Below are 27,439 nucleotides of genomic sequence, written 5' to 3' on the forward strand. Positions count from 1 at the left end.
TCTCAGTCCCCGAGACGCTTGCTTGGGTGGGAAGATGGTATTTTTAAGACTGATGTTCACGGTTGGGGCGGGGGAAGAGAGAGAGAGTGGAGGGGCTGGTAACAGATAACACAGGGTGACCAAAAAGTCGTGATACCATTACAGTGTCTAAAAAGTCTTAAAGAGAAATTATGGTACTTCTTTTAGATAATATCCACGACTTTTTGGTCTCCCTGAACTGACATCAGTTACCGTGGCAGATGCTCCTGCCTGTGACACACTCACGGTTACATTTAACGTGTGGCTAATGTACAGCAAAATCTGACTTCTATTACTTTTGTATCGTGCTCCTTCCTTCACAGCCTAAGAGAGTGAGAACGCACAGGCAGGGCACTGTGCACGCATGCACACACACGCACACGCACACACACATGAACACACAGACTGCTCTCCTCTCTCTCTCTCACACACACACAACACTTGTATTAACTGGAAATAAAACTGGACAAGACAGCAGGCGACAGTCTTCGAAGGACTGTTCCCCAGTTAGTCCATAACCTCAGCCAAATGGCCATCATTAACTGCAGCAGTGAGTGTCGATAAGGTATCCGACCAGAGCTGAGGAAGAGGGGTGGTTGATCACAGCTGATCCTAATCCTCACCAGACATCCACACATTCTACATCTTTTAGTAAGGGATGAAGGGGGTGGGGCGCCTCTGGCTGCTGAGACCAATTGGTGATTATTATTACTATTATTATTATTACTATTAATATTATTATTACCACCAGGTGCCCTGGCTTAGATCAGCCAATCCAGCAGATTCTGCTTCTTTGTCCACCAGCCCATCAGGGGAGACAAAGTATTTTCTTTAACAAACCAAAAGGATTGAATTGAAAACCAAATAAGCTTTTAATATTAAAAATGGAAATAGAACACAGAACTGTGGGTGGGGGCAAAGAGAGAGAGAGAGAGAGAGAGAGAAAGCGTGTGTGTGAGACAGAGAGAGAGTGTGTGAGAGAGAGAGAGAAAGAGAGAGAGAGAATAGAAGGAGGTAATGAGACAAGTGAGTGGAATCTGCTGCATTGAATGACTGGTCAGAACACAGACATCCCCACCTTGAGAGAACACCCTCCTCGACAGCCGTAATTACACGACGAGGGAGAAAAGTGAGACAGAGGGTCTTGTACTTCAGCGACAGTCTGAAGAGGATCAGTCAAAAGCCCTCCATCACAGATCACAGAATAATCAACAGCAACCTTTGCCGCATGGCGATTTTGCACAGAACAGACCAACGATTTTGTGTGTGTGTGTGTTTGTCTCCCTCTTTCTCTGTCTCTGTCTCTCTCTCTCTCTCTCTCTCTCACACACACTCAAAGCTGTTTTAAGACAGTAGGAACGATACTTTTTCCCCATTGATCAGTTCTGCACAGCAGTTACGAACTACCTGTATTGTGTGTTTTTTTTCAGATATCTTGTCTGCTCGTCATTACAGGGCACCTGGTAACCACTTCAAGCTTTACCAAGGAAACCACTGGAAGGATGACCTCAACTATTGATCACTTGCCAATCACCAGGCGAGAAACCTCGCCTCCTCTCTCTCGCGCTCTCTCTACCACCGCCGCTGTAGAATTTCTGGAGCGTTGCTTTCTGCAACGCACGGCTTTTCAACTAGCCTTTCGTGCTTTATAAAAATTATTATTACAAAAATTACTGGATTTCTGCTTTTGGAGTCCTGTAGCTCAGTGGTTAAGAGCGCTCGCCTCGCAAGCGAGAGACCCGGGTTCGATTCCTGGCAGGGCTAAACCTGGGGCAAGTTTCCTTACTCCACACGCCTGATAATAATCCCTCAAGAAAAAAAAACATGAATAATTTGGTTGCTCAATCCGCGACTGTTTGTGGGACGCTGCTGCGTGCAATTGGCTGCCGCGTTTTGCCCACAAATATACAGTCAATTCACTTTGCAGTATATTCTGTTAAGCGCTTTGAGACGTCTCGAAGATGTGAAAAGCGTTCTACCAAACGCGAGGATTATTATTATTATTTTATGGCGCTATTCGAAAAGGGAGCTTTTTCCCATCGACACTCCAGATAAATTGTTCATTCGCTTCACGGCTATTTGTGGGCACCGATGCGTGCAAATTGGCTCCTGCGTTCACCTACAAATACAGACGATGCACATCACCGTAAATCCTCTAAAGCGCTTTGAGACGTTTTGACGATGAGATAGAGCGCTATTTCAAACGCAAGGGTTATTATTACCTTGGGGACCTGCATTCTATGGAAGTACAACTTGTGGTGATAGATGTATGAAGCTTTGGGGAGTGAGAGAGAGAGGGAGAAAGAGAGAAAAAGAGAGAAAGAGGGAAAGAACTTGCAGTTTTACAGTGCCTTGTCACAGCAAAACATCTCTAAACACTTTAAAAGTAATTACTGTCAGTACAGTGACAAGTGGGTCAATCCAGCAGCCATTTGCGCCAGCAAGGTCCTAACAAACTGCCATGTGGTGAACGTTTCAATTTATCTGAAGGATTGTTGGCTCACACACCAGGAGAAACTCCTTTCCAAGTGGTGTCACGGGATGTTTAACATCTACCAGAACAAGCAGATAATACCTTCCTCGGTTTCATATCTCGTACTAAAGGACAGACAGCACTAGCGCTCCCACAAAAATCAGTCCTAAGCTATGAGGTCAAGCTCCATCATAACTAGAAAATCCTTCACTAAATTACTCCCTTAATGTGCGATGGTTGGTGGGGGTGTGTGTGGGGGGGGGGGGGGGGGGAAGAGACAGGGAAATCACGTTATCATCTCCTCAGTGTGGAGTCAGTGGTATGAGCCAATACACACTGTGTGACTGGTGGCTTTCAACAACAACAACAAATCACATTTACACAGCACCTTTCACGTCAGGAGGACGTCCCAAGGCGCTGGACAGTCAGGGATCCGCACCCCAGCTGGTGGTTGGGATCAGGAGGGGGTGGTGGGCGGGAAGGGTAGGGGTAGGAGGGTGACCGAAGATACGGTCGAAGAGGAGGGTCTTGAGACGGGTCTTGAAAGAGGCAAGGGAGGGAGGGGGCGAGACGGAGAGACGGTGGGATGGAGTTCCAGAGGGTGGGGGCAGAGTGGCTGAAGGCCCGACCGCTGATAGTGGGGAGGGCAAGGCAGGGAACGTGAAGCAGGTGGAGGGGTAGGAGGTTGCAGAGGAACAGATGCAGGAGCCGCACTGGAGAGATGCCAAAGCAGATGAAGACAACATCCTATCATCCAATTGTATCATCCTGGCGTCAAATTGTTTCTTTTTTGAAAAGGAGTCCAGTTTCCTGGCCTCCACTATCTTTGCTGGCAACTTGTCCCAGTTGTTAGTAACCCTCCAAGTAAAGTCTTTGACTTCGTCACAAGATACAAAAGCATTTGCAAACCCACACACAAGCCAAATGACTTGAGAAGTGTCTTGAGATGCTTCTCTGTGATCAGGCACTGTAAAACTGCACGTTCTCTTTTTCTCTCTCTCCCCAAAGCTTCATCCATCTATCACCACAAGTAGTCCTTCCAGAGAATGCAGTTCCCCAATATAATAATAATAATACTATTCCTTGCATTATGAGCTGCTGCTTCCTCTTTTATTCTCTAGTTATTCATACATCAAGTCTTGCAATACAATAAGTTGAACTGCCTGCTTCTACGTCAAGAGAAGTGGTAATGCCGGAAGTGGTAATGACAGCAATATCACTGGGTAAGCTTCACTTTTGCTTACCCTGACCCCCTCCACCCCCAGCCCAGTGAGTCATCTTGAGACAAGCTCTGCCAGCAGTGACCATCTCTCTTCCGTCGAGGTTCAACACTTCAGCTCGAGAGCAACCTTGAAATCATGAAACCCGAATAGAAGAAGAAAACAGCCAAATTCTTTCAGAGCACCAATCTTTCACCTTGTTTGGGCCTGAAAAAGATTTTAACTTAAAAATGTCGGATAACAACAGAAGAAAATAAGAAATGCTAGACTAAAAAAGACCGAGGTACATCCAATTCATCTTCCATCTTCCTGGTGGTCGCATGCACATATAATAATAATAATAATAATCCTTGCATTTGATATAGCGCTTTTCACGTCGGGAGGACGTCCCAAAGCGCTTCACAGAACACACTGTAAAGTGAATTGACTGTATATTTGTGGGCGAACTCGGCAGCCAATTGCGCACAGCAATGTCCCACAAACAGTCGTAGATTGAAAATGACCGATTTCTTATTGTTTTGTTTTGGAGGGATTATTATTAGGCTCTGTGTGGAGTAAGGAAACTTGCCCAAGGTTTCGCCCTCTGCCTGGAATTGATCTCAGGTCTCTCGCTTGCAAAGCGAGTGCTCTAACCACTGAGCTACAGGATTCCATATGTCCCGAACTACCTATGTACTATACCCCATAATGTTATTTTCTAAAAGAAAATTATCTAATCCGTATTTGAAGGAATCAACATTTCCTGCTTCAACCGTCTACCCAGGAAGCCTCTTCCACAGGTTTACTATTCACTCACTGAAATAGTGTTTCCGTAGATTTGTTCTGAAATTTATCCCACTTCAATCACAGGCCGTAGTATTGTGTAAAACTCTTAAATCCAGTCTCGATTTGAAAGCAGTTTTTGTGAATGACTGCAGAGACCCAACTTCCAAATTAAGGCCGTTATCCACATTCTCAGTGGCCTGTAGCTCAGTGGTTAGACCACTCGCCTCACAAGCGAGAGACCTGGGTTTGATTCCTGGCAGGCGAAACCTTGGGAAAGTTTCCTTACTCCACACGCCTGATAATAATCCCTCAGGAAAAAAAAACAATAATTTGGTCATTTCAATCCACGACTGTTTGTGGGACACTGCTGTGCGCAATTGGCTGCTGCATTTTGCCTACAAAATATAGTCAATTCACTTTACAGCATATTCTGTGAAGCGCATTGAGACGTCTAGGAGACGTGAAAAGCGCCATATCAAATGCATGGATTATTATTAGTATTATTATCATTATTTCTGGGTGATTTAAAATTTTTAAGACCCAATGGTCTTTAGAGGGGCTACAACTAGGGGCCTTGGGAGGGTGGGGGAGGAACATTGAAGGCGGTGGGGGTGGAAATATGGAAATAAGAAAATTCTATTAACTTAAATCGTCGAGGCGAAAAGCAGCAGAGATATCACGAGGAACACAACAACCTATGAGAAAGTTTTGGAAATACAAAAGAATAAGATTGGTCTGGATGGAGGAAGCCCTTTAGCCCAAGTGATCTCATCCCTCTAGAACAGCCATCACTGCATCAAGCTGCTTCTTAAAATGAGTCCAGGGCCCTGGTCTGCCTACTACCACATTTCCTTGCAACCTATCATTAGTTACCCTCTGCGAAAAGAAAAAGTTGCTGGTATCGGTCCTGAAGTTGCCCTTTACAACTCAAACCAGTCAGGGTACATCCTAAAGTGTTGATCTGGGTTTACGTTTTCAATGCCATTTAACATTTTGTACACCTCTTTGAGGATCCTCTCCCAAGACTGAAGAGCCCTAGTTTGTCTAGTCGTCACACTAGGGTTAATAATAATACTAATCATAATCTTTGCATTTGATTTAGCACCTTATCATGTCTTGAGACGTCTCAAAGCGCTTCACAGAATATACTGTAAAGTGAATTGTCTGTATATTTTGTGAGCGAATGATTATTCTCATTGCTCTCCTCTGCAATACCTCAAGATTTTGTTTTGGTGACCAGAACTATAACCAGTATTCAACATGTGGTCTGACCAAAGCCTGAGAATGACATCTGGGATATAAACTCAACTAATTTTGCAATATAGCCTGCAATAGATAAATTTTGCAATAGGTACTCATTTATTTCTGCCTCACATTTTTTGGACATAGTGAGCAATGAGTCAACAAACATTCCTAAGTCTCTTTCAGCTTCCCCCTTAGCAAGTTCAATCCTATTTATGGAGTACTTCACAGATACTTGTATTTCTTGGATGCTACATGTAGCACCTTGTGTTTGTCAGTATTAAACTTCATTTGACAGTTATTGGCCCATTAATCTCTCTTGGTTGGAACCTTTGTTACCTCCTCTGATTCCATAGTCACCCCATCATTATTATTAAGAGGAATAAAGCAGAGAACGCTTTGGGAAAATGCGGACTCGCTGCCCACAACGGATCTCTTACCTTTCCACAAGCCACCAGCGACAATGCCAACTGGCGCCACAGGTGAAATTCATCGAACGCAAACTTCATCGCTCTCTCCAGACACTGTGGGAGACAAAAGGATTTGTGGTGAGAATTGGTTTGGGATGGGAAGAGAAAGCAGGCGTATACAGTCAATTCACTTCACAGTATATACCGTGAGGCTCTTTGAGACGTCTCCAAGCAGCGATAAAGCGTCATATCAAATGCCAAGATTATTATCATTATTATTATGGTGTCTGCGAACCTGCTATGCTACTCAGTGTTCCGAGATACTGCCCAGCATGTAGGGCGCTATGTCAATGGAAGTAGTTGTTGTTGTCGTCTGGCAGGCATGACGTGAAATAGGAAAACCAGAAAATTTCACGTGACTTGCTCAGAAAACAACACTACGAAGCAACCGTCCTCCGTCAGCCCTCAGTCACTCAGGAAGACAAGATCAGAGAAGACCACTGTGGTGCCTCATTGTGCAACGTTTGATCCATTGCTGCTGACTGAGCCGACATGGGCAGAGCACTGATTAACAGCAGGTTAAACAATTCAAACGGATGAAAGTAATGACAGGCAAATGAATAACAACAGATATACATATCAGACAGCCACAAACTTTTTTATGTTCCTTCAAAATACCCTTTTTTTTTTTGATCTGTTATATTCATACCCCCTTGTCTTGATGCTTGAGGGTGACGAGAGTGTGAAAGCAAAAAAGCATCAGCGTATTTAAGAGGAAACCTGATGCATTCGTGAGAGAAAAGGGTACAGAGGGTTACAGGAGAGATGATTAATGGGGGGTGAAAGCTCACGTGGAGTACAAACTGGCCAGTTTCTGTCCTGTAATATCCTCTGCAATTCTATTTAGTATCTTCTTTTGCAGCCGATTGCAATCTGCAAGACCTCTCAATTAGCCGCACGACTCAATAATCCAGAAGATTGCTGGCCAGGACACCAGAAGAAACTCCCTTCTCTTACAAACAGTGTCGTGGGATTGTTAACGTGACCTGAAAACAGTCAAAAGGGAGAGGACCCGGGTCGATTCCCCGGCTGGACGAAATCTTAGGTAAGTTTCCTTACTCCACACTCCTCTGATAACCTAGCAGTAAGTAGGAACCGGGTTGTTAAATCGATTGGGGGATTGCTTTCCCCGGGGGTAATAATCCCTGCAAAAATAAATAATAATAATAATAATTTGGTCACTCAACCCACAACTGTTTGTGAGATACTGCTGTGTGCAATTGACTGCTGCTTCAAACTATACAGCCAATTCACTTTACGGTATATTCTGTGAAGCGCTTTGAGACGTCTCAAAGATGCAACAAGGCGCTATATCAAGCGCAAAATTCTTCTTATTATTATTATTAATTCACCATTGCTGTCCACGTTCGCATGTGAGCTGCTGAACGAAATTGCCCGGACATGCCCTCCTCCGCTCTGACCCACAACAGCAGGATGCAACAACAACTTGGCTTATATAGCGCCCTCCAGGCAGAGAAGCGTCTCAGAGCGCTTAACAGTGGCGGAGCCTGACTCGGAGCCGGTGGGGGATTGGGGTAGGGGTGGTGGTGGGGGGGGGGGGGGCGGGGAGAGGTGACCTTAAGCACGGTCGAAAAGGAAGGTTTTCAAGCGGGACTTGAAAAAAGGGGAGAGAGGGGGCAAGACGGAGGGACTGAGGGCGAGTGTTCCAGAGTTTAGGGACGTAGTGGCTGAAAGCCCGACCTCCGATGATGGAGCGGAGGGTGCGAGGGTCGAGCAGGAGGCCGGTGCCAGTCGAGCAGAGGCGCCGGGTGGTGGATTGGGGAGCGAGGAGGTCGGAGAGGTAGGGAGGTGCCAGAGGGTGAACGGATTTGAACACGAGAGCAACAGAACCAAGTGCGTACCTCGGAGAGCATCCCGTATTGGCCCCTCCTGGCCATGGTGATGCTCAGGAGATCGTACAACGCCGAAGTGTTTTGGAAACTGATCGAACGGTCGTCTCCTTGCTCCGGCGAGCGGCTGATCACGGCATCTGGGTTTGCCTGCCGAGGGGGGTTAAGAAAAGTAATAAAAAAACTGTGCATGAACCGATGCAGAGGTTAAAAAAAAAATTACATTCAACCTTCTTTAAGGAGCAATGTTACAATGTGTTTGAAACTCTCGCCACTGACTTCTGTATACAATGGTAACTGGGTTGATAAGCGCCCGGTTGCTGTTATCCTGGATTCTTCTCAGCAGGGAAAATAGCCTAACTTTTAGTGGCGTGCTGTAGCTCAGTGGCTAGAGCACTCGCCTTGCAAGCTAGAAACCCGGGTTCGATTCCCAGGCAGGGCGAAACGTTGGGCAAGTTTCCTTTATCCACACGCCTCTGTTTACCTCGCAGAATTACCTAAATAGGAACCCGGTTGTTCGTCGATTAGCGGATCACTTAAAAATATATTGGTCACTCAATCCACGACTGTTTGGGAGACACTGCTGTGCGCAGTTGGCTGCCGCGTTTCGCCCAAAAAATATACAGTCAAACTCACTTTAGAATACATTCTGTGAAGCGCTTTGAGACGTCTCAAAGATGTGATAAGGCGCTGGACCAAATGAACCAAATTATTATTATTATTAAATAAGACCGATGTAGAGCATACAATTGGCTAAGCTCATGACAGTGTACACCAAAGCTGCTGGAATCCTTTCCGTTTGCTCCAAATCCTGTTATTACCCAATTCTCATAAAGGAGATCTGGGCAGCCTACAACTTTCAGAAGCAATGTTTAGTATTATTATAATAATAATAATAATCCTTGCCTTTGATATATCTCAAAGCGCTTCACGAGATATACTGCAAAGTGAATTGACTGTATAGTTTGTGCCAGCAATGCATTTTTAATGAAGAATGAATCCTCAATGATTCTCAAGCTGCGAAACGTGCAATGACCCTGCGCAAGTTCATTCTGCTATCAGTACTATTAGCCTGACGTCTCAGCTCAGCCTTACGCATCTTCAATAACACTCAATACCCATTGCTAGGTCGGTGGCTGGGGGAGAGGGGCAATGGAGGGAGGGAGGAAGGAGGAAAAATTTAGTTATCATTTCTGCAGTAACTACCGAGTCATAGAAACCATATTTTGCAGCACAGAAGGGGAACTATTTGTCCCTCGTGCCTGTTCTCACTCTCGGAAAGATTTTATTTGATGTTGAACTGTCCCATGAGAATTTTATGATGGAGGGGGATGCGGTGAATTTAATTTATGGGGGCAAAAAATTGTAAATTCTGTTTTTGAACGCTCAGCCTCCGCTTACCATGGACTCGGCGATCGAAAGGAGCAGAAGTGCCTCTTCCACAATGTCCTGGGGGCAGAAGAGACTGAAAAAATAAAGCAAGTACTGAATTAGGTCAATCCGCCACGATCCTCCCCCCTCCCCACCCCCCACCCCCGTTTTATGTGCATGAACCAAGACACCACAAACATCCCGATGCAAGATTCCTCCCTGTTAAAACACATCCTCTCGGAAAACCTGCACAATTGACAAACACATAATGTGAAAAGCGACATTTTCAGGACTCCCATTAACCTGATACTCTAGAGATACGTGGGCAAAAAACTCCTTGACATGTACCTTAAGTCACACCTTACCTCTGCCCCACCTTACACTGCTTGGTGTCACAGGCCACGTTTTGAGACATTCTTCAATGTAACAGGCATTATATGACCTAGTCAGGGTGGTCCAACCTTTTGGCTGCCGAGGACCAGGTGCCCTATTTGAGAAACGTCTGCGGACTGCAGAAGCAAGATTTTTGTGTTTCCCTTCCAGAAATATAACATGACGTGGGCCAGATGAAATGAAGGGGAGTGGGGGACTCATGGAATCAATCCAGGGGCCATATGCGGCCCGTGGGCCACCAGTTGGGGGACCCTAATATAAGTGAAAGCTGTTGTTGTGATTCTGCAACGTCTTTTATGAACAGAACTTGACCCTTCTTCCATTCCCTACCTACCATCCACCTCCACCCAAAACTACACAGGAAGAAATCCCCTGAAACAACTGTGCATGAAGGTAGTCACTTACCCCTCCCCTTGGTAGAGCTGTGGGCCTTTGGGTAGTGCTAAGCCCTTCCCTGATAAAGGTCCATCATCCATGATGCCAAGCAGATCTGCCGGGGGGTCTGAAAGTGGAGACCAGTAACTATTCTCACTCAGACTGCGCAGAAGGACCTCCACCAGCTGCTTTGCTATTGTCTAAGAGACAGAACAGAAGAAATGATCAGGTCTAACATCAGGGTGATCCAATCTGTCTGGGCTAAATACTCCCGTGATTCAACTGCAGAAAAGGAATAAAGGTTTTGTTATTCCTTACCACTCTAAAGTTCTGTGTAGCTCGCGTCTCCACCACTCGGAGAGTCCCTCGTATTCGGTTCATTCCCTTCACAATGTTCCTGTAGGGGACACAAGACTGGACATTGCTGTCACGACTCTATGTTTGCGCACAGCGATAGTCTCACAAACTGCCATAATACAATACAAAATTACATTTGTAGAGCGCCTTTCACGTTGGGAGGATGTCCCAAGGCGTCGGTGACTGATCAGTTTATCTGGGGGAGGATTGTTGACCAGTACACCAAGAGAAACTTTCCTTTGCATTCAAATAGTCATTGGGTCTTTGAAGTCCACGTGAACAGACCTCCCAACAATGCACTGGAACGTCATCTTAGACTGGGAAACCGAAGTCCGAATGTGAGGCGATGAATGCACAATGTTTTGACTCGAGAGAATGCTACCAACTGAGCCGAGGTGACACAGCACCAGAATATACCATCATGTATCATGATGTACAACTTCCAAGCCACTGAATACAAATGTGAAGACTGTAATAACACATCCCATTTGCATTTTGTGCTGGCTTAAGGGAATCCTACAGGGCTAGGGGTTTGAATGCTGCACTTTAGGGACCGCTGGTGCTGACGTGAGATTAGTGGAAGGGAAGGGAAGAAGGAAGAAACTTAAAACATTTTTAAAAAATGCTATAGTCGTCTGGCAGAGTTATACCATGGAAACTCTGGTCTCCTTTGCTTTCAGATGAGCCAATGCACATGAGGTGCCAAACGGTCGACTCTGTATATTGTTCAGCGCTGACATCTCCATTTATGGAACTGCAGTGAAATTAGATTCTCCTTCAGTCGCAGTAGAAAGAATACACAGCATCATTCTGCTGTCCGACCTGTTTAGAGCTATTGACCTGCATGTCAACTGAAGATGCATTGCAGGCTTTAAAACTACACCACTTACTTAATTACATACATTATTTAGCACAGCATTGTCCTATGGATTGTACTGCACTTAGAATAGTTAAAAGTGAGGGTGTTTGCAAGAATAGATAATCCCTTGTCTATTTTAAAGGATGGAAATTTTAAAAAATTGNAAAAAAGATCTATATCTGTAACCCCGAGACGTTGTATTGGAAAATTACACGACGGTTAATAAAATGAAACCTTGCAGTTGACATATAGTGCTTTTCACCTCAGGAGGAGGACATCTCAAAGTACTTCACAGGGTATATTGTAATGTGCAATGACTGTACTTTGTAGGTGAATGTAGCAGCCAATTTGCACACAGCAATTTCCCATAAACATTTGTGAAGTTAATGACCAATTTTATCTGGGAGGATTGTTGGCCAGGACACTGGGAGAAATGACCTTTTCTTTATGAATAATACCATGGGATCTTTACCATCCACCTGAACAGGCAGACGAACCTCGGGTTAACATCTGAAGGATGGCACCTCCGACAATGCTTCAGTTTAGACTATGTAGACTAAGTACTTTCTGATTCAGAGGCAAAAATGCTACCAATTGAGTCAAGCTGACACCGTCAAAATGCCTCTGGTTTCTTCAACCTGAAAATAAAATTGATTTTTGGAACCTGAACGGCTTACTTATCAGTCGCAGGCTGCACACAGTGGTAAATTGGGTTTCAAACAGCTTCTACATTGCTGCCATGCAATCGTGGAGTCGGGGGGATAGAGAGGATAAGAGGAAGAAAGAGAAAACACATCGGTAAAGCTGGCTCACCCAGTCCTTGAGCTTGTTCAGAGTCCAGGAGTCTTACGTGGAACATTCATGTGTCCGAAATGTTAGTCGTGACATTCTTGATTTGGGAATATCAGAAATGCGGGGGTTTCGGAACATGGCAACACTGGCTCTAGGGATTCTCCGTATTACTCACCGGGCCTCAGTCTCCTCTTGGCTGGAATTTGGGATTTGCGACTAAGTTACTAAAAATATCACAAACCAAACAGCTTCTGGTCTGCCACTCGTCTGATTGCTGTTCGTGTCACGTCTCTTAACACAAATGAGCTGCCCCATTCGCCTGCAGAACAAAATTCTGTATACTGTAAAATGAACTGACAGTACATTCTGCGTTTCGCCCACAAAATATATACGGTCGATTCACTTCACAGTATATCCTGGGGAGCGCTCTGAGACGTCTCGAAGCTGTGATAAGGCGCTATACCAAATGCAAGGATTATTATTATATTCACTTCATTTCCAATTATTCTCATTCTGCGATGCTCTTCGATGGGTTTCTTTTACGTTAAAAGGCACTATGCAAACTTAACTCGCTGGTGTTTGTAATTGTCAGTCGATGTTGCTGTTGTAAATACGATTAGAAGACAGACAATTAGTGCAAGTCTCAGGCAGGCTTACCCTCTCTTGAAGTAAGCCACAAACGCACTCTGCAATGCAGCTTCCAGAAAGTAGGTGAGTTCCATCTCCTGAACAGCCACTTGCCCCTTGAGAACGCGAGAGTGAGTATTGCTAACGAGCTGTAGTAAGAAGTAAACGGGAACTAAGTGAACATTCAGATCAATTCAAGGACATGAGCCCTGATCACTATTGCGGGCACGTGTGCTTTGCCCGCTTGGCTCTCATTCGTAACGTTCACGCACCCAATTCACTGCGAACCCCAGTTTTGCGAAGCTCAGATTGTACAATTCAATCTGTCAACTGCGATTTCCGGTCGTCATTAAAATGCCAATCACCGGAGGGTCCAGTCTGGGAACGGAGAGTGGGACAGAGAAACGGCTCACAGAAACAACCAAATATAAATTGGGGGTGTGGTGGTTGGGGGGTGTGGGGTGGGGCACAATGCGGCTGGAGAAAGGGAGGAACAAAACATTTAAATAAACATAAAATGATAGAAGTCTGCGCCACTGGAAATGCGTTAGTCCTTGTATTTCATCGCACCATTATCCAAAGTGATTCCTGCAGCAACTAACAATAAATTCAAAGTATGTCAGCTTCGCATTGAAACCCATTCTGCAAAGCAGCTGTAAAGCAATCCGTATTACTAGCCAGTGCCGAATGCTCAGCTCTTTCCTCTACACGTTTAGGTGCTTACAATACAATTTACGCTTAGATAACACCTTTCGCGTCGGGAGGACGACTCAAAGCGCTTGACAACTCTGGCTGGGCACTGGAGCTGAGGGCGGGATTGAGGGAGGGGGTTGAGGAGGAGAAACACACCCGAAAGCATGGTCGAAGACGTACAACCCCTCTCCCACCCCTCCCCAACAACCCCAACCCCAACCAAACATAGCGATTGGTCATTGGAGGCAGAGGCCTGCAGTGTTCTCCTTACCCGCTCAACCTCTTGCAGATAGACCAGGGCAATATCACCAGCTTTCTCATAGCAAGAGAGGACCTCTGCCTCCCGCTCGAACAGACGAACCCGCGAGGTGACAGACGAAGTCTGGCGTTCGAGAGACAAGCCTGAGGGAACGGAATCACCGTTAAAGGAAGCTACGCATATGACCTGACCCATTGGGAGAGAGATAGCCATGGACATGCATTAAAATTAAGCGACAAATCCTTAATTGCCCCAAAGGCACTTTTATCATGGACAAGCAGAGCCCTGTTACATGGCAAGAGGTCAGCTTAGCTCAGTTTATTCCATGGAGGGACTTGATCTCACAGTCTAGGTTGACACTCCAGTGCTATGCTGCACTGCCAGGGGCGTCGTTCTGCGAATGAGATATTAAAATCGAAGTCCCGTCTACCTGTTCTTCAGGAAGATGTTAAAAATCCCACGACAACCACGATTTGACTGGCTAATGTTGGTCAGCGCAGCAGAAGGAAGGTCCCTTTTCTTTTACAAGCAGCACCATGGCATTTTTTAGTGTCCGCCTGAATAGGCAGACGAGACCTCGGTTTAGCTTCTAGTTCGGAGGATGGCACACTGGTGGGTCGGCCTGGACCATGAGCTGGTACCTCAAAGAGAACAGAACTAGAAATCGTCTACTCTCCCCCCGCCCCCCAAATAAATCCTTGGATACAGAAATAAACACTCAAGAGTTCATTTGAAGAAACTGATTTTAACATTCTATGAATATCTGAACGTCAGTTCCATGGCCTCAATATGCAGATACTTTATCCATTATATGTATCTCTTGGGAAAATACATTGCTCGTGGGCTCAGCTTAGAAACAGGAGCCACAGCCCCATCTTGTGGCACAGACCAGGCTTCTTAGTTTATGTATGTTTTTTTTAACACGCGTGGTTTCTTCCTCGTGTTTTAGCTTCTACTGGATGGATCGAGGATGAATTATAAATGGGTTCACTACTGACCCACAAACACATATATATATATACACACACACACACTTCACACTCTCCTCCATAAGTACTCCGCCCTCCCCCTCCTTCGCTCTCACACGCACACCCATTCCTAACGTTACCCACACAAATGCACCAACCCACCCCCTACGCCAAACACAAAACCTCTCACTTTCGCCAACTCACACCCCACACGAGCAAAACTGGCAGCTTTCTCTTCCCCTTGGAGTAACGCCAACCCCCTCTCACATGTGAGCTTACACACACGCGCACGCACGCACACGCACACGCACACACAAACAAGCTGAGAAGAAGTCACTTATCTACTTGAGTTAAAGAATAATGGGAGTCCAACCCATTGAAAGTCACAACAAAGTCCCTGGGTGCGTAAAGAAAAAAGAGAGGATGGAATCTGGTGAGTGAGTGATGAGTGAGGAGCGATGCCAATGGCAGCAGGTGATGGGGTAGAACACTTTTCACCCCTCCTCCAAGCCACACACGCAAATAAACAAACATTTATACAGGAGGTGAGAGCATAACGGGGCACTGGAGTAGAGGTCCCTAATGCAAGCATTCAGGGGTAGCGAGGCACCATTGATCGCAAAGCCCACCCCCAACCACCCCCTACACCTCTTTAACGACAGCACCTCCCCGATACGTAAACAACAGCAAAGCCCAAGCAACCGAGCAATTACGCTGTGATGATTTGATCTGAGGGGAGGAAGTACGTACCGTTTCAGGATCTCGCCTCATCACACTGGAGGAGCAAGGGCAAGGGTTTCTCATTGGTGCAACATGCTGTAGAGAGCAGAAAGCGGTGTTCAGAGAGCAAGATTAAGCAAGATTTATCAAAAGGAGGGAAGAAAGGGATTTTTATTCGGCCAGAAAGACGTGGCTTTTTAAAAGCAAAGGACAAGCGATAAATTTTCCCCTCCGTTTTGCTCCACTTTCTTCCTTCCTCCTCCAAAATATTCTGACATTGATTGAACAGACACCAGGTTTCGCTGGTACTCAGCCACTCAAGAGTGCTGGGTAGGGCAGAGAGCTGAGGGCAGAGAGAGCAAGATTTACGAGAAAGTGAGGGTGAGGTGGAGGGAGGGGAAGGGATTTTTATTTGGCAAGAAATGTGAGGTTTTTAAAAGCAAAGAAGAACACATCATTTTCCCTTCTATTTCCCCCACCCACACNAAAAAAAACTACATTAATTGAACAAATACGAGATCCTGCTGATACTCAACTGCTCTGAGCGTTGACAGATGTGACCCTGGCTTTTTTGTCATCTTAAAAATTCTGCAAAAGCTGTAACTTCTTCTTCCTCGTAGACTACAGAGGAATACTAATAATAATTTGACGTGGCGCCTTATCATGCCGTTGGGACCACTGAAAACGCTTCGCAGAACATATCGTAAAATGGTGTATTTTTGTGGGCAAAACAAGGCGGCCAACTGTGCAGAGCAGTGTTCCAAGGGGGGAAAAAAAAAGGCCTATTGACAAACAAGTGAAGAAATAGGGGAGTAGAATTAGACAAGTTACCCCATGTGCGAAATAATAACCCCATCAGTGCAGACTCCAAATGGATACACTAGAAGACCTGATACCTGCAGTAATTGGGATCACCCACCCTATCCCCCCACGAGGATACGACACACGCAGTGTGGATAATGGGTCAGTACATGCGTGGGTCTCTAACCTTGCACTCACCTCAAACAGATCTCCCCACCTCGTGCTGCTGATTCAGTCCGTCCCATTAAGATTGCGATCCTGGATACTTCAGAGGCGCGAGCGCGCAATTTAAAAAATAAATGGACACTGCAGCCCGATTTGACTACAGACGGATGCCACTCGAATATTGTGATGTGGGGCCCCACTGTACAATTTTTTCCCTGTTTTATAGCTTCCGGCCGTTCTGACGCAGCGTACAAAAACGAAAACGTATACGCACACACGCACGCGCGCACAAATACACCCCAAAAATATGCAAAGGATTCATAACTCTGGAAAAAAAAAGTTCCCTTATCTGTCTTCACGTACCAGAAAAAGATGGGTTTAGTTTCTGTTTTGCACTAATCGGGGCATCAGTACATCGCTCACGCGAAGAGCAAAGCGCAGAGTGCGTACCTTTTATAACGCAGGCTTCGGCTAAAAGTCTCTTCTTATAAAGCGGCTCTTCCTCCAACGAAAGATCGTCCATTCCAGCTCTGGCGTACATGCTGAGTGCGTCCCGATAGGAGCCCTCTACAAAGTGCAGCTTGGCTAAGGTCAGGATGGCCTCGGTCATCAGATTGTGCTGGGGAAAGAGAGCAAAACTCAACACCGCTGTGAAATACAGAGCTCCCACTCCTTAACAGTGCCTGCAACAACACTTCGAAGCGCCTGCGGAACATTTACTATTTTCTGCAGTGACTGTGCGTTCGTCAGCGAAAAGAGCGTCTTGTTCATCACACAATCAGCCACGAGACAAATAACCAACTAACAACTAACAACAGTTGATGGTGAGGAAACTGGGAGAAAAGGCATTCTCTTCTCAAATAGTTTCACGGGATTTCTAGCGCTCACTTGAACGGGCAGACGGATTCTCGATTAGCCACAACCGTACATCCTTTGTATTTTCTATGGTGCCCTATCACAGAGTGAGTCGTCTCAAAGCACTTCACCGGATTTTACTAACGTGACTGTGCAATTTGGATAACGTCTCGCAAACAGCCATGACGTGAATGGCCGATTTTATCTGGAAGACTGTTGGCCTAGACATCGGGAGCGATTCCCTGAATAAAAGCAAGTCCTTTACACACTGCTTGTAATTTTTTTCAAAAAAAAGCAGAGAGGAAGAAAACAAATAAAATGAGATGTCTGTGCAAAATCAATAGTAGTAATAATAATAATAATCCTTGCATTTGATATAGCGCCTTGTCACGTCGTTGAGACGCCTCAAAGCGCTCCGCAGAATATACTGAAAAGCGAATTGACTGCATATTCTGGGGGCCAAAAGCAGCAGCCAATTGCACGCAGCAAAAGCAAAAGTATGGTAAAAGATTATTTCCCACTGGTCAACAGCTCAGCAATGAGAGAGGGCTAAATTTAAGATGATCACAAAAGGAATCGAAGAGAAAGATGGAAAGAAATGTCTGCACAGAGGGTGGAGGGAGAGGTGACGGTCGAAGAGGGGGGTCCTCAGGCCTGATCTAAAGATGGGGATGGAAGGGACAAGCTGGAGGGATAGAGGAAGAGCGTTCCAGAGTTTCTGCTTCCAGTTTCCCGAAGGCGCCTGTTCCTTTGACTCTCAGTTCACGCCATCGACTCACCTGCAGTTTGCCTCGGTTCAAGATCGTGCTCAGGTGCTTTTTGGCGCCCATCATTTTGGGCTCATTCCTTTCCTCCAGCGGAGTGAAGGCTCTCAGTTTGCCCATGTTCTCCTTCAGGCACTGCTCCAGGAGTGCTTCAGCCAGCAACAGATTCCCGAAATCATCTGCATTTCATCAACAACAAGTGTAAGAGAGACACAAGTACCTAACACTCTGCTGCTCGCTGATTAAAAGTGCGTCACGTAACAATTCTTTGAACGTAGGGATGCAAATAGCAAAAAAAAAACAAGTGCCGTTCAACACAAAGGAAAAGAGATGATGTCGCAAAAGAGGTGGGGAGGTGCGAGGGCGTGGAGGGATTTGTAGGTGAAGATGAGGAAAAAGAGGGAGGCGAGGATACAAACCTGAGATACACTGTAGGGGATGAGAGCGAGGGAATATGTGGGAGGAGAATCCATTGCAGGAGACAAAGTGGAGGTGATGGATCAAATAGAACTGGGACCAGGAAAGTGCAGTGGAGGTGGATGAGAGAGGAAGGCGAATAAGGGGATAAGAGTAGTAAAAGTTAACGGAGATGTTGAGGAGGATGAGGAAGCATACAGAACCCTGGTTGTGTTATAATAATAATCCTGGCATTTGATACAGCGCCTTATCACGTCTTCGGGACGTCTCAAAGCGCTTCACAGAATACACTGTAAGGTGAATCGACTGTATATTTTGTGGGCAAAACGCGGCAGCCGATTGTGAGCAGCAGCGTCCCCACAAACAGTTTGTGGATTGAGTGACCAATTTATTATGTTTATTTATTTACTTTGAAGGGATTATTACCCCGGAAAAGCGATCTGCCGATTGATTAACAACCGGGTTGCCACTCACTGATAATAATAAGCTGCTACACACGGTATTGTATAACTATCAGCAACAAGTACTAGAGACAGGTAAGGGAACGTCACCCCATTTATAGATTTCCAAGTGTGTAAATTATATGCAAAAATGTTACAGAATATTGATCATTAACAGGGTCTGATAAGCATTTCACGTTGGTAGGTATACTTTTTAGCTCGGGCTTCTGGGTGGAGGGTCAGAAGTCCAGTAGAGAACCATTTTACTGCTGAGGATGTGCAAACAAATAGAGAGTGTAACTGCCGGCCAATGTGCCAGTAAATAAAATGAATGAACGATAATAATAATCCTTGCATATGATACAGCGCCTTTTCACGTCTTCGAGGCGTCTCAAATTGCTTCACAGAATCGGGTAAAGTAAATTGACTGCATGTTTTGTGGGCGAAACCCGGCAGCCAATTGCGCACAGCAGCGTCCCCACAAACAGTCGTTGGATTGAGTGACTAAATTATAATTTTTTTTTAGGGGATATTACTGCTGGGAGCGTGCTGGCTTCATCACTCACTTCGCTGCAGAGCGAGAGAGAGAGAGAGAGAAGGAGAAGGAGAGAGAGAGAAAACTGAATGGCTGGTCTCCCTCTTGACATGAGACCGCATATGACAGGTCATCACGGCAGTTCTAAGCGTGTTCAATGCCGGCATTCCTCAGATAAACACACGAATAGACTCAGTCCGTCCGGCTCATGCATGGGAACTGGCGTAGGATTTTTCGCAACTCTCTCGGGGATTTCAGCGCAAATATCCAAAAACATTGTGGAAATTCAAAAACGTGCTCTCTCTCTCTCTCTCTCTCTGCCTCCCTTACCCTCCCTCCCTCCCTCCCTCCTTTCCACACCATCCTGACACTGACACTCCGAGAGAAATAACCCGCGACCTCGCCCGCATTTCAACTCGCCAGAGAACCCAGTGACCCTTTCTCCAAGGCCCTTTATTTCCCTGTCCTCTGCTTGACGGCACCGGCCAAAACTAAAGAGCTCCCAGGTGCAGCGTCTCGAGCCCCGGTGGCTAAATATACTGTACCAGTGTTTGCTTTGCAGTCACTATGGGAACTGGCATGCCAGAGCCACCAACCCGTTCCCACAGCGCCTGCAATCAGCTGCAGAATGTGAACATCGCACACTCTGGGGATAATGGATACCACATGTCATCCCGAGGGCCTTCAGGGCTGCGTAGCCTCCTCCCTTCCCTCCCCCACCACCCAACGACACTTTCAAATTATTATCAATCAAAGGAGAACGTTGTGTGTTTTACCTTCATTTGCCCTCTCAGCCACTACCGTCCCCCCCACCCCCAAAAAAAACTCTGGAACCCTCTTCCTCTATCCCTCCACCTTGCCCCTTCCTTCCCTCCTCATCTCCAGATCGCGCCAGAAGACCTTCCTCTTCGACGTTGCCTACGCTCATCTCCCCCTCTCCCCACTCGACTCGGTGTCGTGCTCCGCCACTGTTGAGCGCTCCGGGACTCTAACCCTCTGTGAGCAGGTTTGGGGGAATGAACCCAGGAACGATTAGCTACAGCGTGCGGCACAGCTAATGATGGGGAATTGAGCCGGGGACGGTTAGACAGGTGTCTTGACACGTGCAGAAACCCACGACCCTGCTTCAGAGTGCCCAGACCAAACTGAGAATTCCATGCATCCCACCCATACGTGAAAATCCCAGATATTTATTTTAATGAACTGCGCACACTCACCCCGGAGGGGCCCATCCTGCGTACCTAATCCTGGACAGTATCAGGCGCAGGTCGGTAAGAGCCAAGCCGGGCATGGGGACCCCAGAGTGTGCGTTGGGGTAACTGCTGGAGTCTATCCAGCTAAAACCCCATAGCTTGTCATTGAGAGCACTGTCTGGCTAAGATTTCCTGCTACTTGTCCAGCTGGGTCCACTCTACCCGTTAGGGTTTTGGCTTGCAGGGTCAGTAGGAGCTGAGTCCGAAGAATCCCTGCCCCTAGTGGCTGGTCTGCTCTTCTAAGTCCTCCTGACGAGCCGTGCCGGCCGTGCAGTCACCAGCAGTGCCCGGGAGAGCCGCGGACCCGCCTGGCTCAGGAACTGGCCTACCGAGACCACCACGGGAGAGGGGAGCAGCGTCGAGGAAACTGACCGAACTCTTCTTTTGAACGGAAAATGATTTGTAAGCAAAATAATTTCTAATCCGAGGTTTATTATAAACTGCCCCAGCTGGGGCTCCCGTGGTTAATCACTTCCCTCAAGCCTCGCAAGGACCCATCGTGAATTCACACAATAAACTCTACCGTTTCATATATTCCACATTGCAGATGACACAACAAAAAAAGGCTAGGACTACACTGGCAAATGGTGAAAGAAAAAAAAACCTTACATTGCTGTCAGCTCTGAGGTCTACCACAACACAACCCTCAACAACGACGACAACAACTTGCATTCATATGGCACCCCTCACGCAGGGTAGTGACCCAGAGCGCTTAAAACCCTCATTGGAATGATAGCCTTCCTGCGTTGCAACTGAAAACACCAAATCATCTTTCGAACAAATGAGAAATGTTAACATAGCCAGTGATTGTCAATAATAAAAGAACCTCAGCTCTGTCATTATGAAAACTATTGGAAGACTCAGCCTCGCGATTTCATTACTTCACCAGAACCCACAAGATGTACAACTACTGCCTTGTGCTTCACTACCAGCCACCTGCCAGCATATTTTATTCATTGTATACATCAGCTTCATACTTCTGTCTTCCTGTTATCTGAGCCCAGTATAAATCGTGGTCTAGCTCTACAGTATTGCAAACAGCTCCCTCTTCCCGTCGCCTATTGCAGGGACACCCAAAAGAAACTCAGCCACTGTCGTTTTACAAAATTGAGAAAGACAGTGAAAACAGAACCTGAAAGAGAAAGATAGATTAAAGCTTTAATCGTGAGAACAAGCAGGAGAGCGAAACACCAACTTGTCTTTCCTTTCAGATGCGGTCCGTCCTGCAGTGCAATTATAATTATATAATAATAATAAACCATGTAATGTTATAATCCTTGCATTTGATATCACTCGTGTAACTTTGAAATGTCTCGAAACCAATTGATGTCAAGTGCACTGACCTTATATTTGTAGGAAGCTTTTTCCAATGCAGGTTTTTATTTTGGGGTTCCAACAATGACAATAAGAAAAAAAATGTTGCTCGCTGTGACTAGTTCTCCTTTACCTCTTGCAGCTATTACTTATTTATTTTCTACATTTAATAATAATCCTTGCATTTGATATTGCGCCTTATCACGTCTTCGAGACGTCTCAAAGCGCTTCACAGAATACACTGTAAAGTGCATCGACTGTATATTTTGTGGGCGAAATGTAAATGTAAAGTTTTTTTTAATGCAAACAAAAGTTGCATTGAGAACATTTATCTCACGTTGGGATTTAAGTTCATTTTCTGGGTTGACATTACAGTGCAGTGCATGTGTCTGTGCATTTGTGTGTGTGTGCGTGCATTTGCGCGTGTGTGTGTGTGCGTGCATTTGTGAGTGTGTGCGTGTAGTGCGCGTGCGTGTAGTGTGTGTGTAGTGCTTGTGTGTGTGTGTGTGCGTGTGCTGGGTGTGGTTGGTTTTCACGTGGGGAGGACGTCCCAAAGCGCTTCACAGAACACACTGTAAAGTGAATTGACTGTGGATGCGGCATTGTCAGTGGTGCCATTCTTCGGATAAGACTTTAAACTGAGATCCCATCTGCCTGTCCGTGTTGAATGCTACATTTCTCCGTGACACTCTTCAAAGAAAGATGAGAGTAATTCCATCCAAAGGTGCAGAATTGCTCGACAACATCCAGCTTGAAAGTCTGAAACCCGATTCCAGCCCCATTTGCCGACAAATACACAGTCGCTGTACTTAATAACAATTACCTGTAAAACACTTTGATCTCTTTGATGTTATAGGCGCTACATCAAATGCAAGGATTATTATTTTTCTAAAAGCCAACTGTTGCCCTAATTCCATTTCAGAATTTTTCAAACCAGCTATTCCACCTCAAGTGGCAGCCACAAGTGCAATGTATTAGAAGCAATAAAACACTGGAAATCAGAAGTATTTAGCTTGCCTGTGAGTGATATATGATTACCCATACAGTTGAGTTCATTTTCATCTCTATTGAGCTTTCAGTGCTCTCCTACATGATAACCCTTATTGCATTTGATATTTTGATATAGCGCTCTTCACGTCTTCTCGACGTCTCAAAGCGCTTAGTGAATTGACCGTATATTTGTGGGCAAAACGCGGCGGCTAATTGCGTACAGCAGTGTCCCACAAACAGTCGTGGATCGCAAATGACCAATTTATTATTGTTTTGTTTTGGAGGCATTATTATCAGGCGTGCGAAGTAAGGAAACTTGCCCAAGGTTTCGCCCTGTGCCTGGAATTGAACCCAGATGTCTCGCTTGCAAAGCGAGTGCTCTTACTACTGAGCTACAGGACTCCTGTGTGAACAATGTTAGTCAAGTTGTGAAACCATTCAGGGATTTTGTGACATCCCTTGAAATTTGAAATTTTCAGTAAAATTGTGAAACCAGGGATTTTGCGCAATCCCTGAGGTTTTCCGTAAAATTATGAAACCGTGAAATCACTGAACACCATGAAATCACTTTGTCTTTCTTTCCCCGCCCCTTTCTCTGTTTGTCCTTATAAACTACTCCCTTCGAACATCCCCTAGTCCCGATGAAAAGCCATCGACCTCAAGCGTTAACTCTCTCAATCTCTCCCCCGTGACTTCTGTTTTTGTTTGAGTTTAATAAAGCTATTTGTCGATAAAGGCGTCAGCAAAGATTAAATATCAATAAAATTAAGCTTCCGTCATCCTGCGTTTAATCATCCAAGCTGTCTGTTCGAATGTCTTCTGAAAGTGCAGAAAAAGTTTTCAAGAGGGAGTTGTTTAAGAGATATGAAGAATGTAAAAAGTATCTTATCCCCAAGGCTGAATATCACAACATTATTGAAAAAAGGAAGAATGCCGCTGCAGACACTCACACAAAAAGCAGAAGTGGCTACTATTTGCTGTCAAAGTAAGTACATTCATATTTCCCCTTATCTGTACGATGCATTTTTGTATTGTATTATTGCTATATTGCCTCATTGTCCAAAGTATGACCTTATGGTCAACTCTGTGCGCAATTGGCTGCCATGCTTCGCCCACAAAATGCACAGTCACTACACTTTACAGTCCAGAAAATGCACAGTCACTGCACTTTACAGTCTATCCTGTGAAAGTGTTTTGAGACATCTCAAAACGCTTCCTACAAGTATAAAGTCAGTGCACTTGACATCAATTGCTTTTGAGACATTTCAAAGTTATACCACTATAATCATTATAATAATAATTATTATTATTATTATGTTGTGTATTGTTACTTGTCCATCCATCGGAGGTTCAAACAAACAGACCGACAAATAATGCTAATAAATATTCCACTCACCGTTGAAATTCTATAACAATGATTATTTCGTTAGGTACGAGGTCCTGCAGTGTGGTGACGTGGAGAAGCTGATCAAGAGGCGAACTAACCCCGAGGAACCCCCTCTGTACTACGTCAGCATTGAGGACACGTTCGAAGTCATCAAACGCGCACACATCGCCACCGGCCACGGGGGGCGTGATCGCATGATTAAAGAGCTCCAACACAAATACGCCAACGTCCCGACCAAAGCGCTAGAACTATTCAAGTCTCTCTGCGAGGACTGCCAGAAGAAGAGGAAGAGGCCTATGACAAAGGGGGTTGTTGCGCGTCCCACTCTCACTGAAGAGTTTGCGTCCGGGGGTCAAGTTGATCTCATCGACATGAGGTCTACGTCACACTCAAACTTCAAGTGGATTATGGTGTACCAGGACTGTCTCACCAAGTTCTGTGTACTGAGGCCTCTCTTCACCGAGCTCGCTGCAGAAGTGGCCTTTCAGCTCCTGGATATCTTCCTCCTGCTTGGTGCCCCTGCCGTTCTCCAGAGCGATAACGGTTCCGAATGTACAGCCCGGATCGTCACCGAGCTAAAGCAGGTGTGGCCAAACCTCACTTTATTTCACGGCCAGGCTCGTCACCCGCAAAGTCAAGGTTCTGTTGAACGAACCAACAGGGACATCAAGGAGATGTTGGGAGCCTGGCTTTCAGATAACAACGCACAAGATTGGACAGTCGGCATTAAATTTGTGCAGTTCCAAAAGAACTCTGCTCACCATTCAGGAATAAGTTGCTCCCCTTATGCTGCTATGTTTGGCAATGAGGCTCGCGTTGGCCTGACATCTTCATCGCTGCCAACAGAGCTGATTTCTACACTGGAAAGTGAGCTTCATCTCATGGCTGTTCTTCCTGATAATGCGCCAGAAGAAGTACCAGTTGACAACTATTCCAACTCAAGTGACACCGCCACAGAAGCTTCGATGCCACCGAGTGACAGCGATGGGGCTACACACACTGCCAAACCCACCTCTTTGTCATCTGGCACTTCTGCAGAACAACACAGTCCAATTGAGGTCATTGAGACACCTACTACCAGTGTTTCTGTCTCTCCAGACGCTAGTATCACAGATCCGCCGCAGCTTAGCCCTGTCGTCTCCGTGTCCTCGATGCCAGAGATGTCCAGGGATGCTCCTGTACAGACTCTTATTTCACAGGCCCTGGAAGATCGCTTGACTCCGATCAGCAAGCGAAGAGATGCTGCACAAATGGCACAAGTAGCCCAGGCAGAGGGGATGGTAAAACGGAGTCGGCTGGATCTCCAAGCTGCTACGCCTGGCTGTCCCTCTGCCAGCAGTGGACAGGGGTAGAGGGGATCCCAGAACATCCTTTGTGTTATCATTAATGGAGATTTAGACACTGACCAGTACTAGATAGCAGTGAAAGCCAGCATCCTAAAGGGGTCACTATTCCAGGAAAAAAATTGATCTCTGCCCACGATTGCTAACAGAGACCTGCGTCAACCAGAAGTCAGTGTCATTCCGTGAAGCCGTCATTGTACAAAGCTGCGATTTGTGGTGGACGAGGCTTTACGCAACATGGTGTAACTGAGGTCGGAAGAAATGTCAGACCCGCTGTTGTAAACGTTTCAAAACAAAGCTAAAATGTAATGTCACGGAAGCCTCACTCGTGGAGTCCTGTAGCTCAGTGGTTAGAGCACTCGCTTTGCAAGCGAGAGACCTGAGTTCAATTCCAGGCAGAGGGCGAAACCTTGGGCAAGTTTCCTTACTCCACACAGAGCCTAATAATAATCCCTCCAAAAACAAAAACAATAATAAATTGGTCATTTTCAATCTACGACTGTTTGTGGGACATTGCTGTGCGCAATTGGCTGCCGCGTTTGCCCACAAATATACAGTCAATTCACTTTACAGTATATTCTGTGAAGCACTTTGGGACGTCCTCGCGACGTGAAAAGCACTATATCAAATGCAAGGATTATTATATATTATATTATTATTATTGTGTTCACAAATGAACGTTTGACTCATCAGTGAATGAAACGCCACATGAAGTTTGTGTGAATAAAATATTCATTTTCATAACGTGTTACTTATCTGTTGATAATGCCAGCAAGTGTCACGGCAAGGTTATCGATATGATAAAATTATCACTTTTTCACAAATTCCCAGACTCCTAATTTCAGTCATTTGATGGTTTCACAATTTTACTGAACATTTCAGGGATTTCACAAGATCTCTGGTTTCGCAACTTTGCGGTAAACGTATACGTGCAAGTTGTTCAAGGAGAAAATGAGAAGCTTTTAAGAATTTATTCACAAAACGTTTGGCAGGCATGGGTTTGTCAGCGTGCGAGTTTTTCACGAAGACGTTTGCAAAAACTCTTCAGTTTAGTTTACTCCAAGTGGCCTGAAACAAACCAAGTGTCCAAAAACGTAACCGATCTTTCATTACAATTCAGTTCCGAAAACGTAAAGCACTTTTTTAGGAGGGAATGCAAGCAAAAGTAAGAGCTGACTCACCATTCTCGGAAACTTTGGGAGAGAGTTGCTTCACAAGATTTTGGATTTTCTCCCAGTGGCATTCTGCTCTGCATCTGTCTATTTCTGCCTCTAGTCTGTACTGAGAAAACGATATCCTGGAAGCCATAACTGTTTCCCAGCAAACAAGGAAGTACTGAACCAACCGTCCAAAGGCACCACATGCACGTGTTCTGCCTGGCAAAGCACACTGTGAGTTGTAGTTTGTCTACTAAATGAACTAAGGTACAGTATGATCGTATTAATCCTTGCATTTGATATAGCGCCAATTCAACTCAATTCAATCTTGATTTGGAAGCTGGGCTTGTTTTACGATCTGCTAAAAGCAGCCGTGCTGTGGTGGAGACCCAGATACTGGTATCCGTTCGTCTCTCACCAAACCTCACGTTTAGTTGGGCTTGAACGGAGTTGAGAAAGAGTCTGAGAGCCTGCAGTTTGATTTTTGGAGGTACCCGGCATTAGCTCATTTGCCATCGTAGCTGTGACCTCCATCGTATCAGTGGTAATTTGTAGCGCCACATTCC

At 45.6% G+C, this 27,439-nt stretch overlaps 1 protein-coding gene and 1 non-coding gene across 2 annotated transcripts in view; one reads left to right on the forward strand and one right to left on the reverse strand.

Moving 5' to 3' along the window:
• LOC103180799 (tetratricopeptide repeat protein 7A) overlaps window positions 1–27,091 on the reverse strand; it is a 71,489-nt gene extending 44,398 nt beyond the window's left edge. The window contains exons 1-10 of the mRNA XM_007896842.2: window positions 26,898–27,091; window positions 18,053–18,216; window positions 16,869–17,037; window positions 13,777–13,907; window positions 12,843–12,961; window positions 10,496–10,574; window positions 10,208–10,377; window positions 9,440–9,503; window positions 8,051–8,188; window positions 6,159–6,242 (exon numbers count right to left, since the gene is read on the reverse strand). Coding sequence (XP_007895033.1) covers window positions 6,159–6,242; window positions 8,051–8,188; window positions 9,440–9,503; window positions 10,208–10,377; window positions 10,496–10,574; window positions 12,843–12,961; window positions 13,777–13,907; window positions 16,869–17,037; window positions 18,053–18,216; window positions 26,898–27,024 — 1,245 coding nt within the window. The 5' untranslated portion in view covers window positions 27,025–27,091. The remainder of the gene's footprint in view (window positions 1–6,158; window positions 6,243–8,050; window positions 8,189–9,439; window positions 9,504–10,207; window positions 10,378–10,495; window positions 10,575–12,842; window positions 12,962–13,776; window positions 13,908–16,868; window positions 17,038–18,052; window positions 18,217–26,897) is intronic.
• Window positions 1,710–1,782, forward strand: trnaa-cgc. Its single transcript has one exon. It is a non-coding gene; the product is annotated as a tRNA-Ala (tRNA).
• Window positions 27,092–27,439: the final 348 nt, after the last annotated feature.

The sequence above is a fragment of the Callorhinchus milii genome, unplaced genomic scaffold (genome assembly GCF_018977255.1).
Source record: "Callorhinchus milii isolate IMCB2004 unplaced genomic scaffold, IMCB_Cmil_1.0 Scaffold3, whole genome shotgun sequence".
NCBI classification, from domain to species: domain Eukaryota; kingdom Metazoa; phylum Chordata; class Chondrichthyes; order Chimaeriformes; family Callorhinchidae; genus Callorhinchus; species Callorhinchus milii.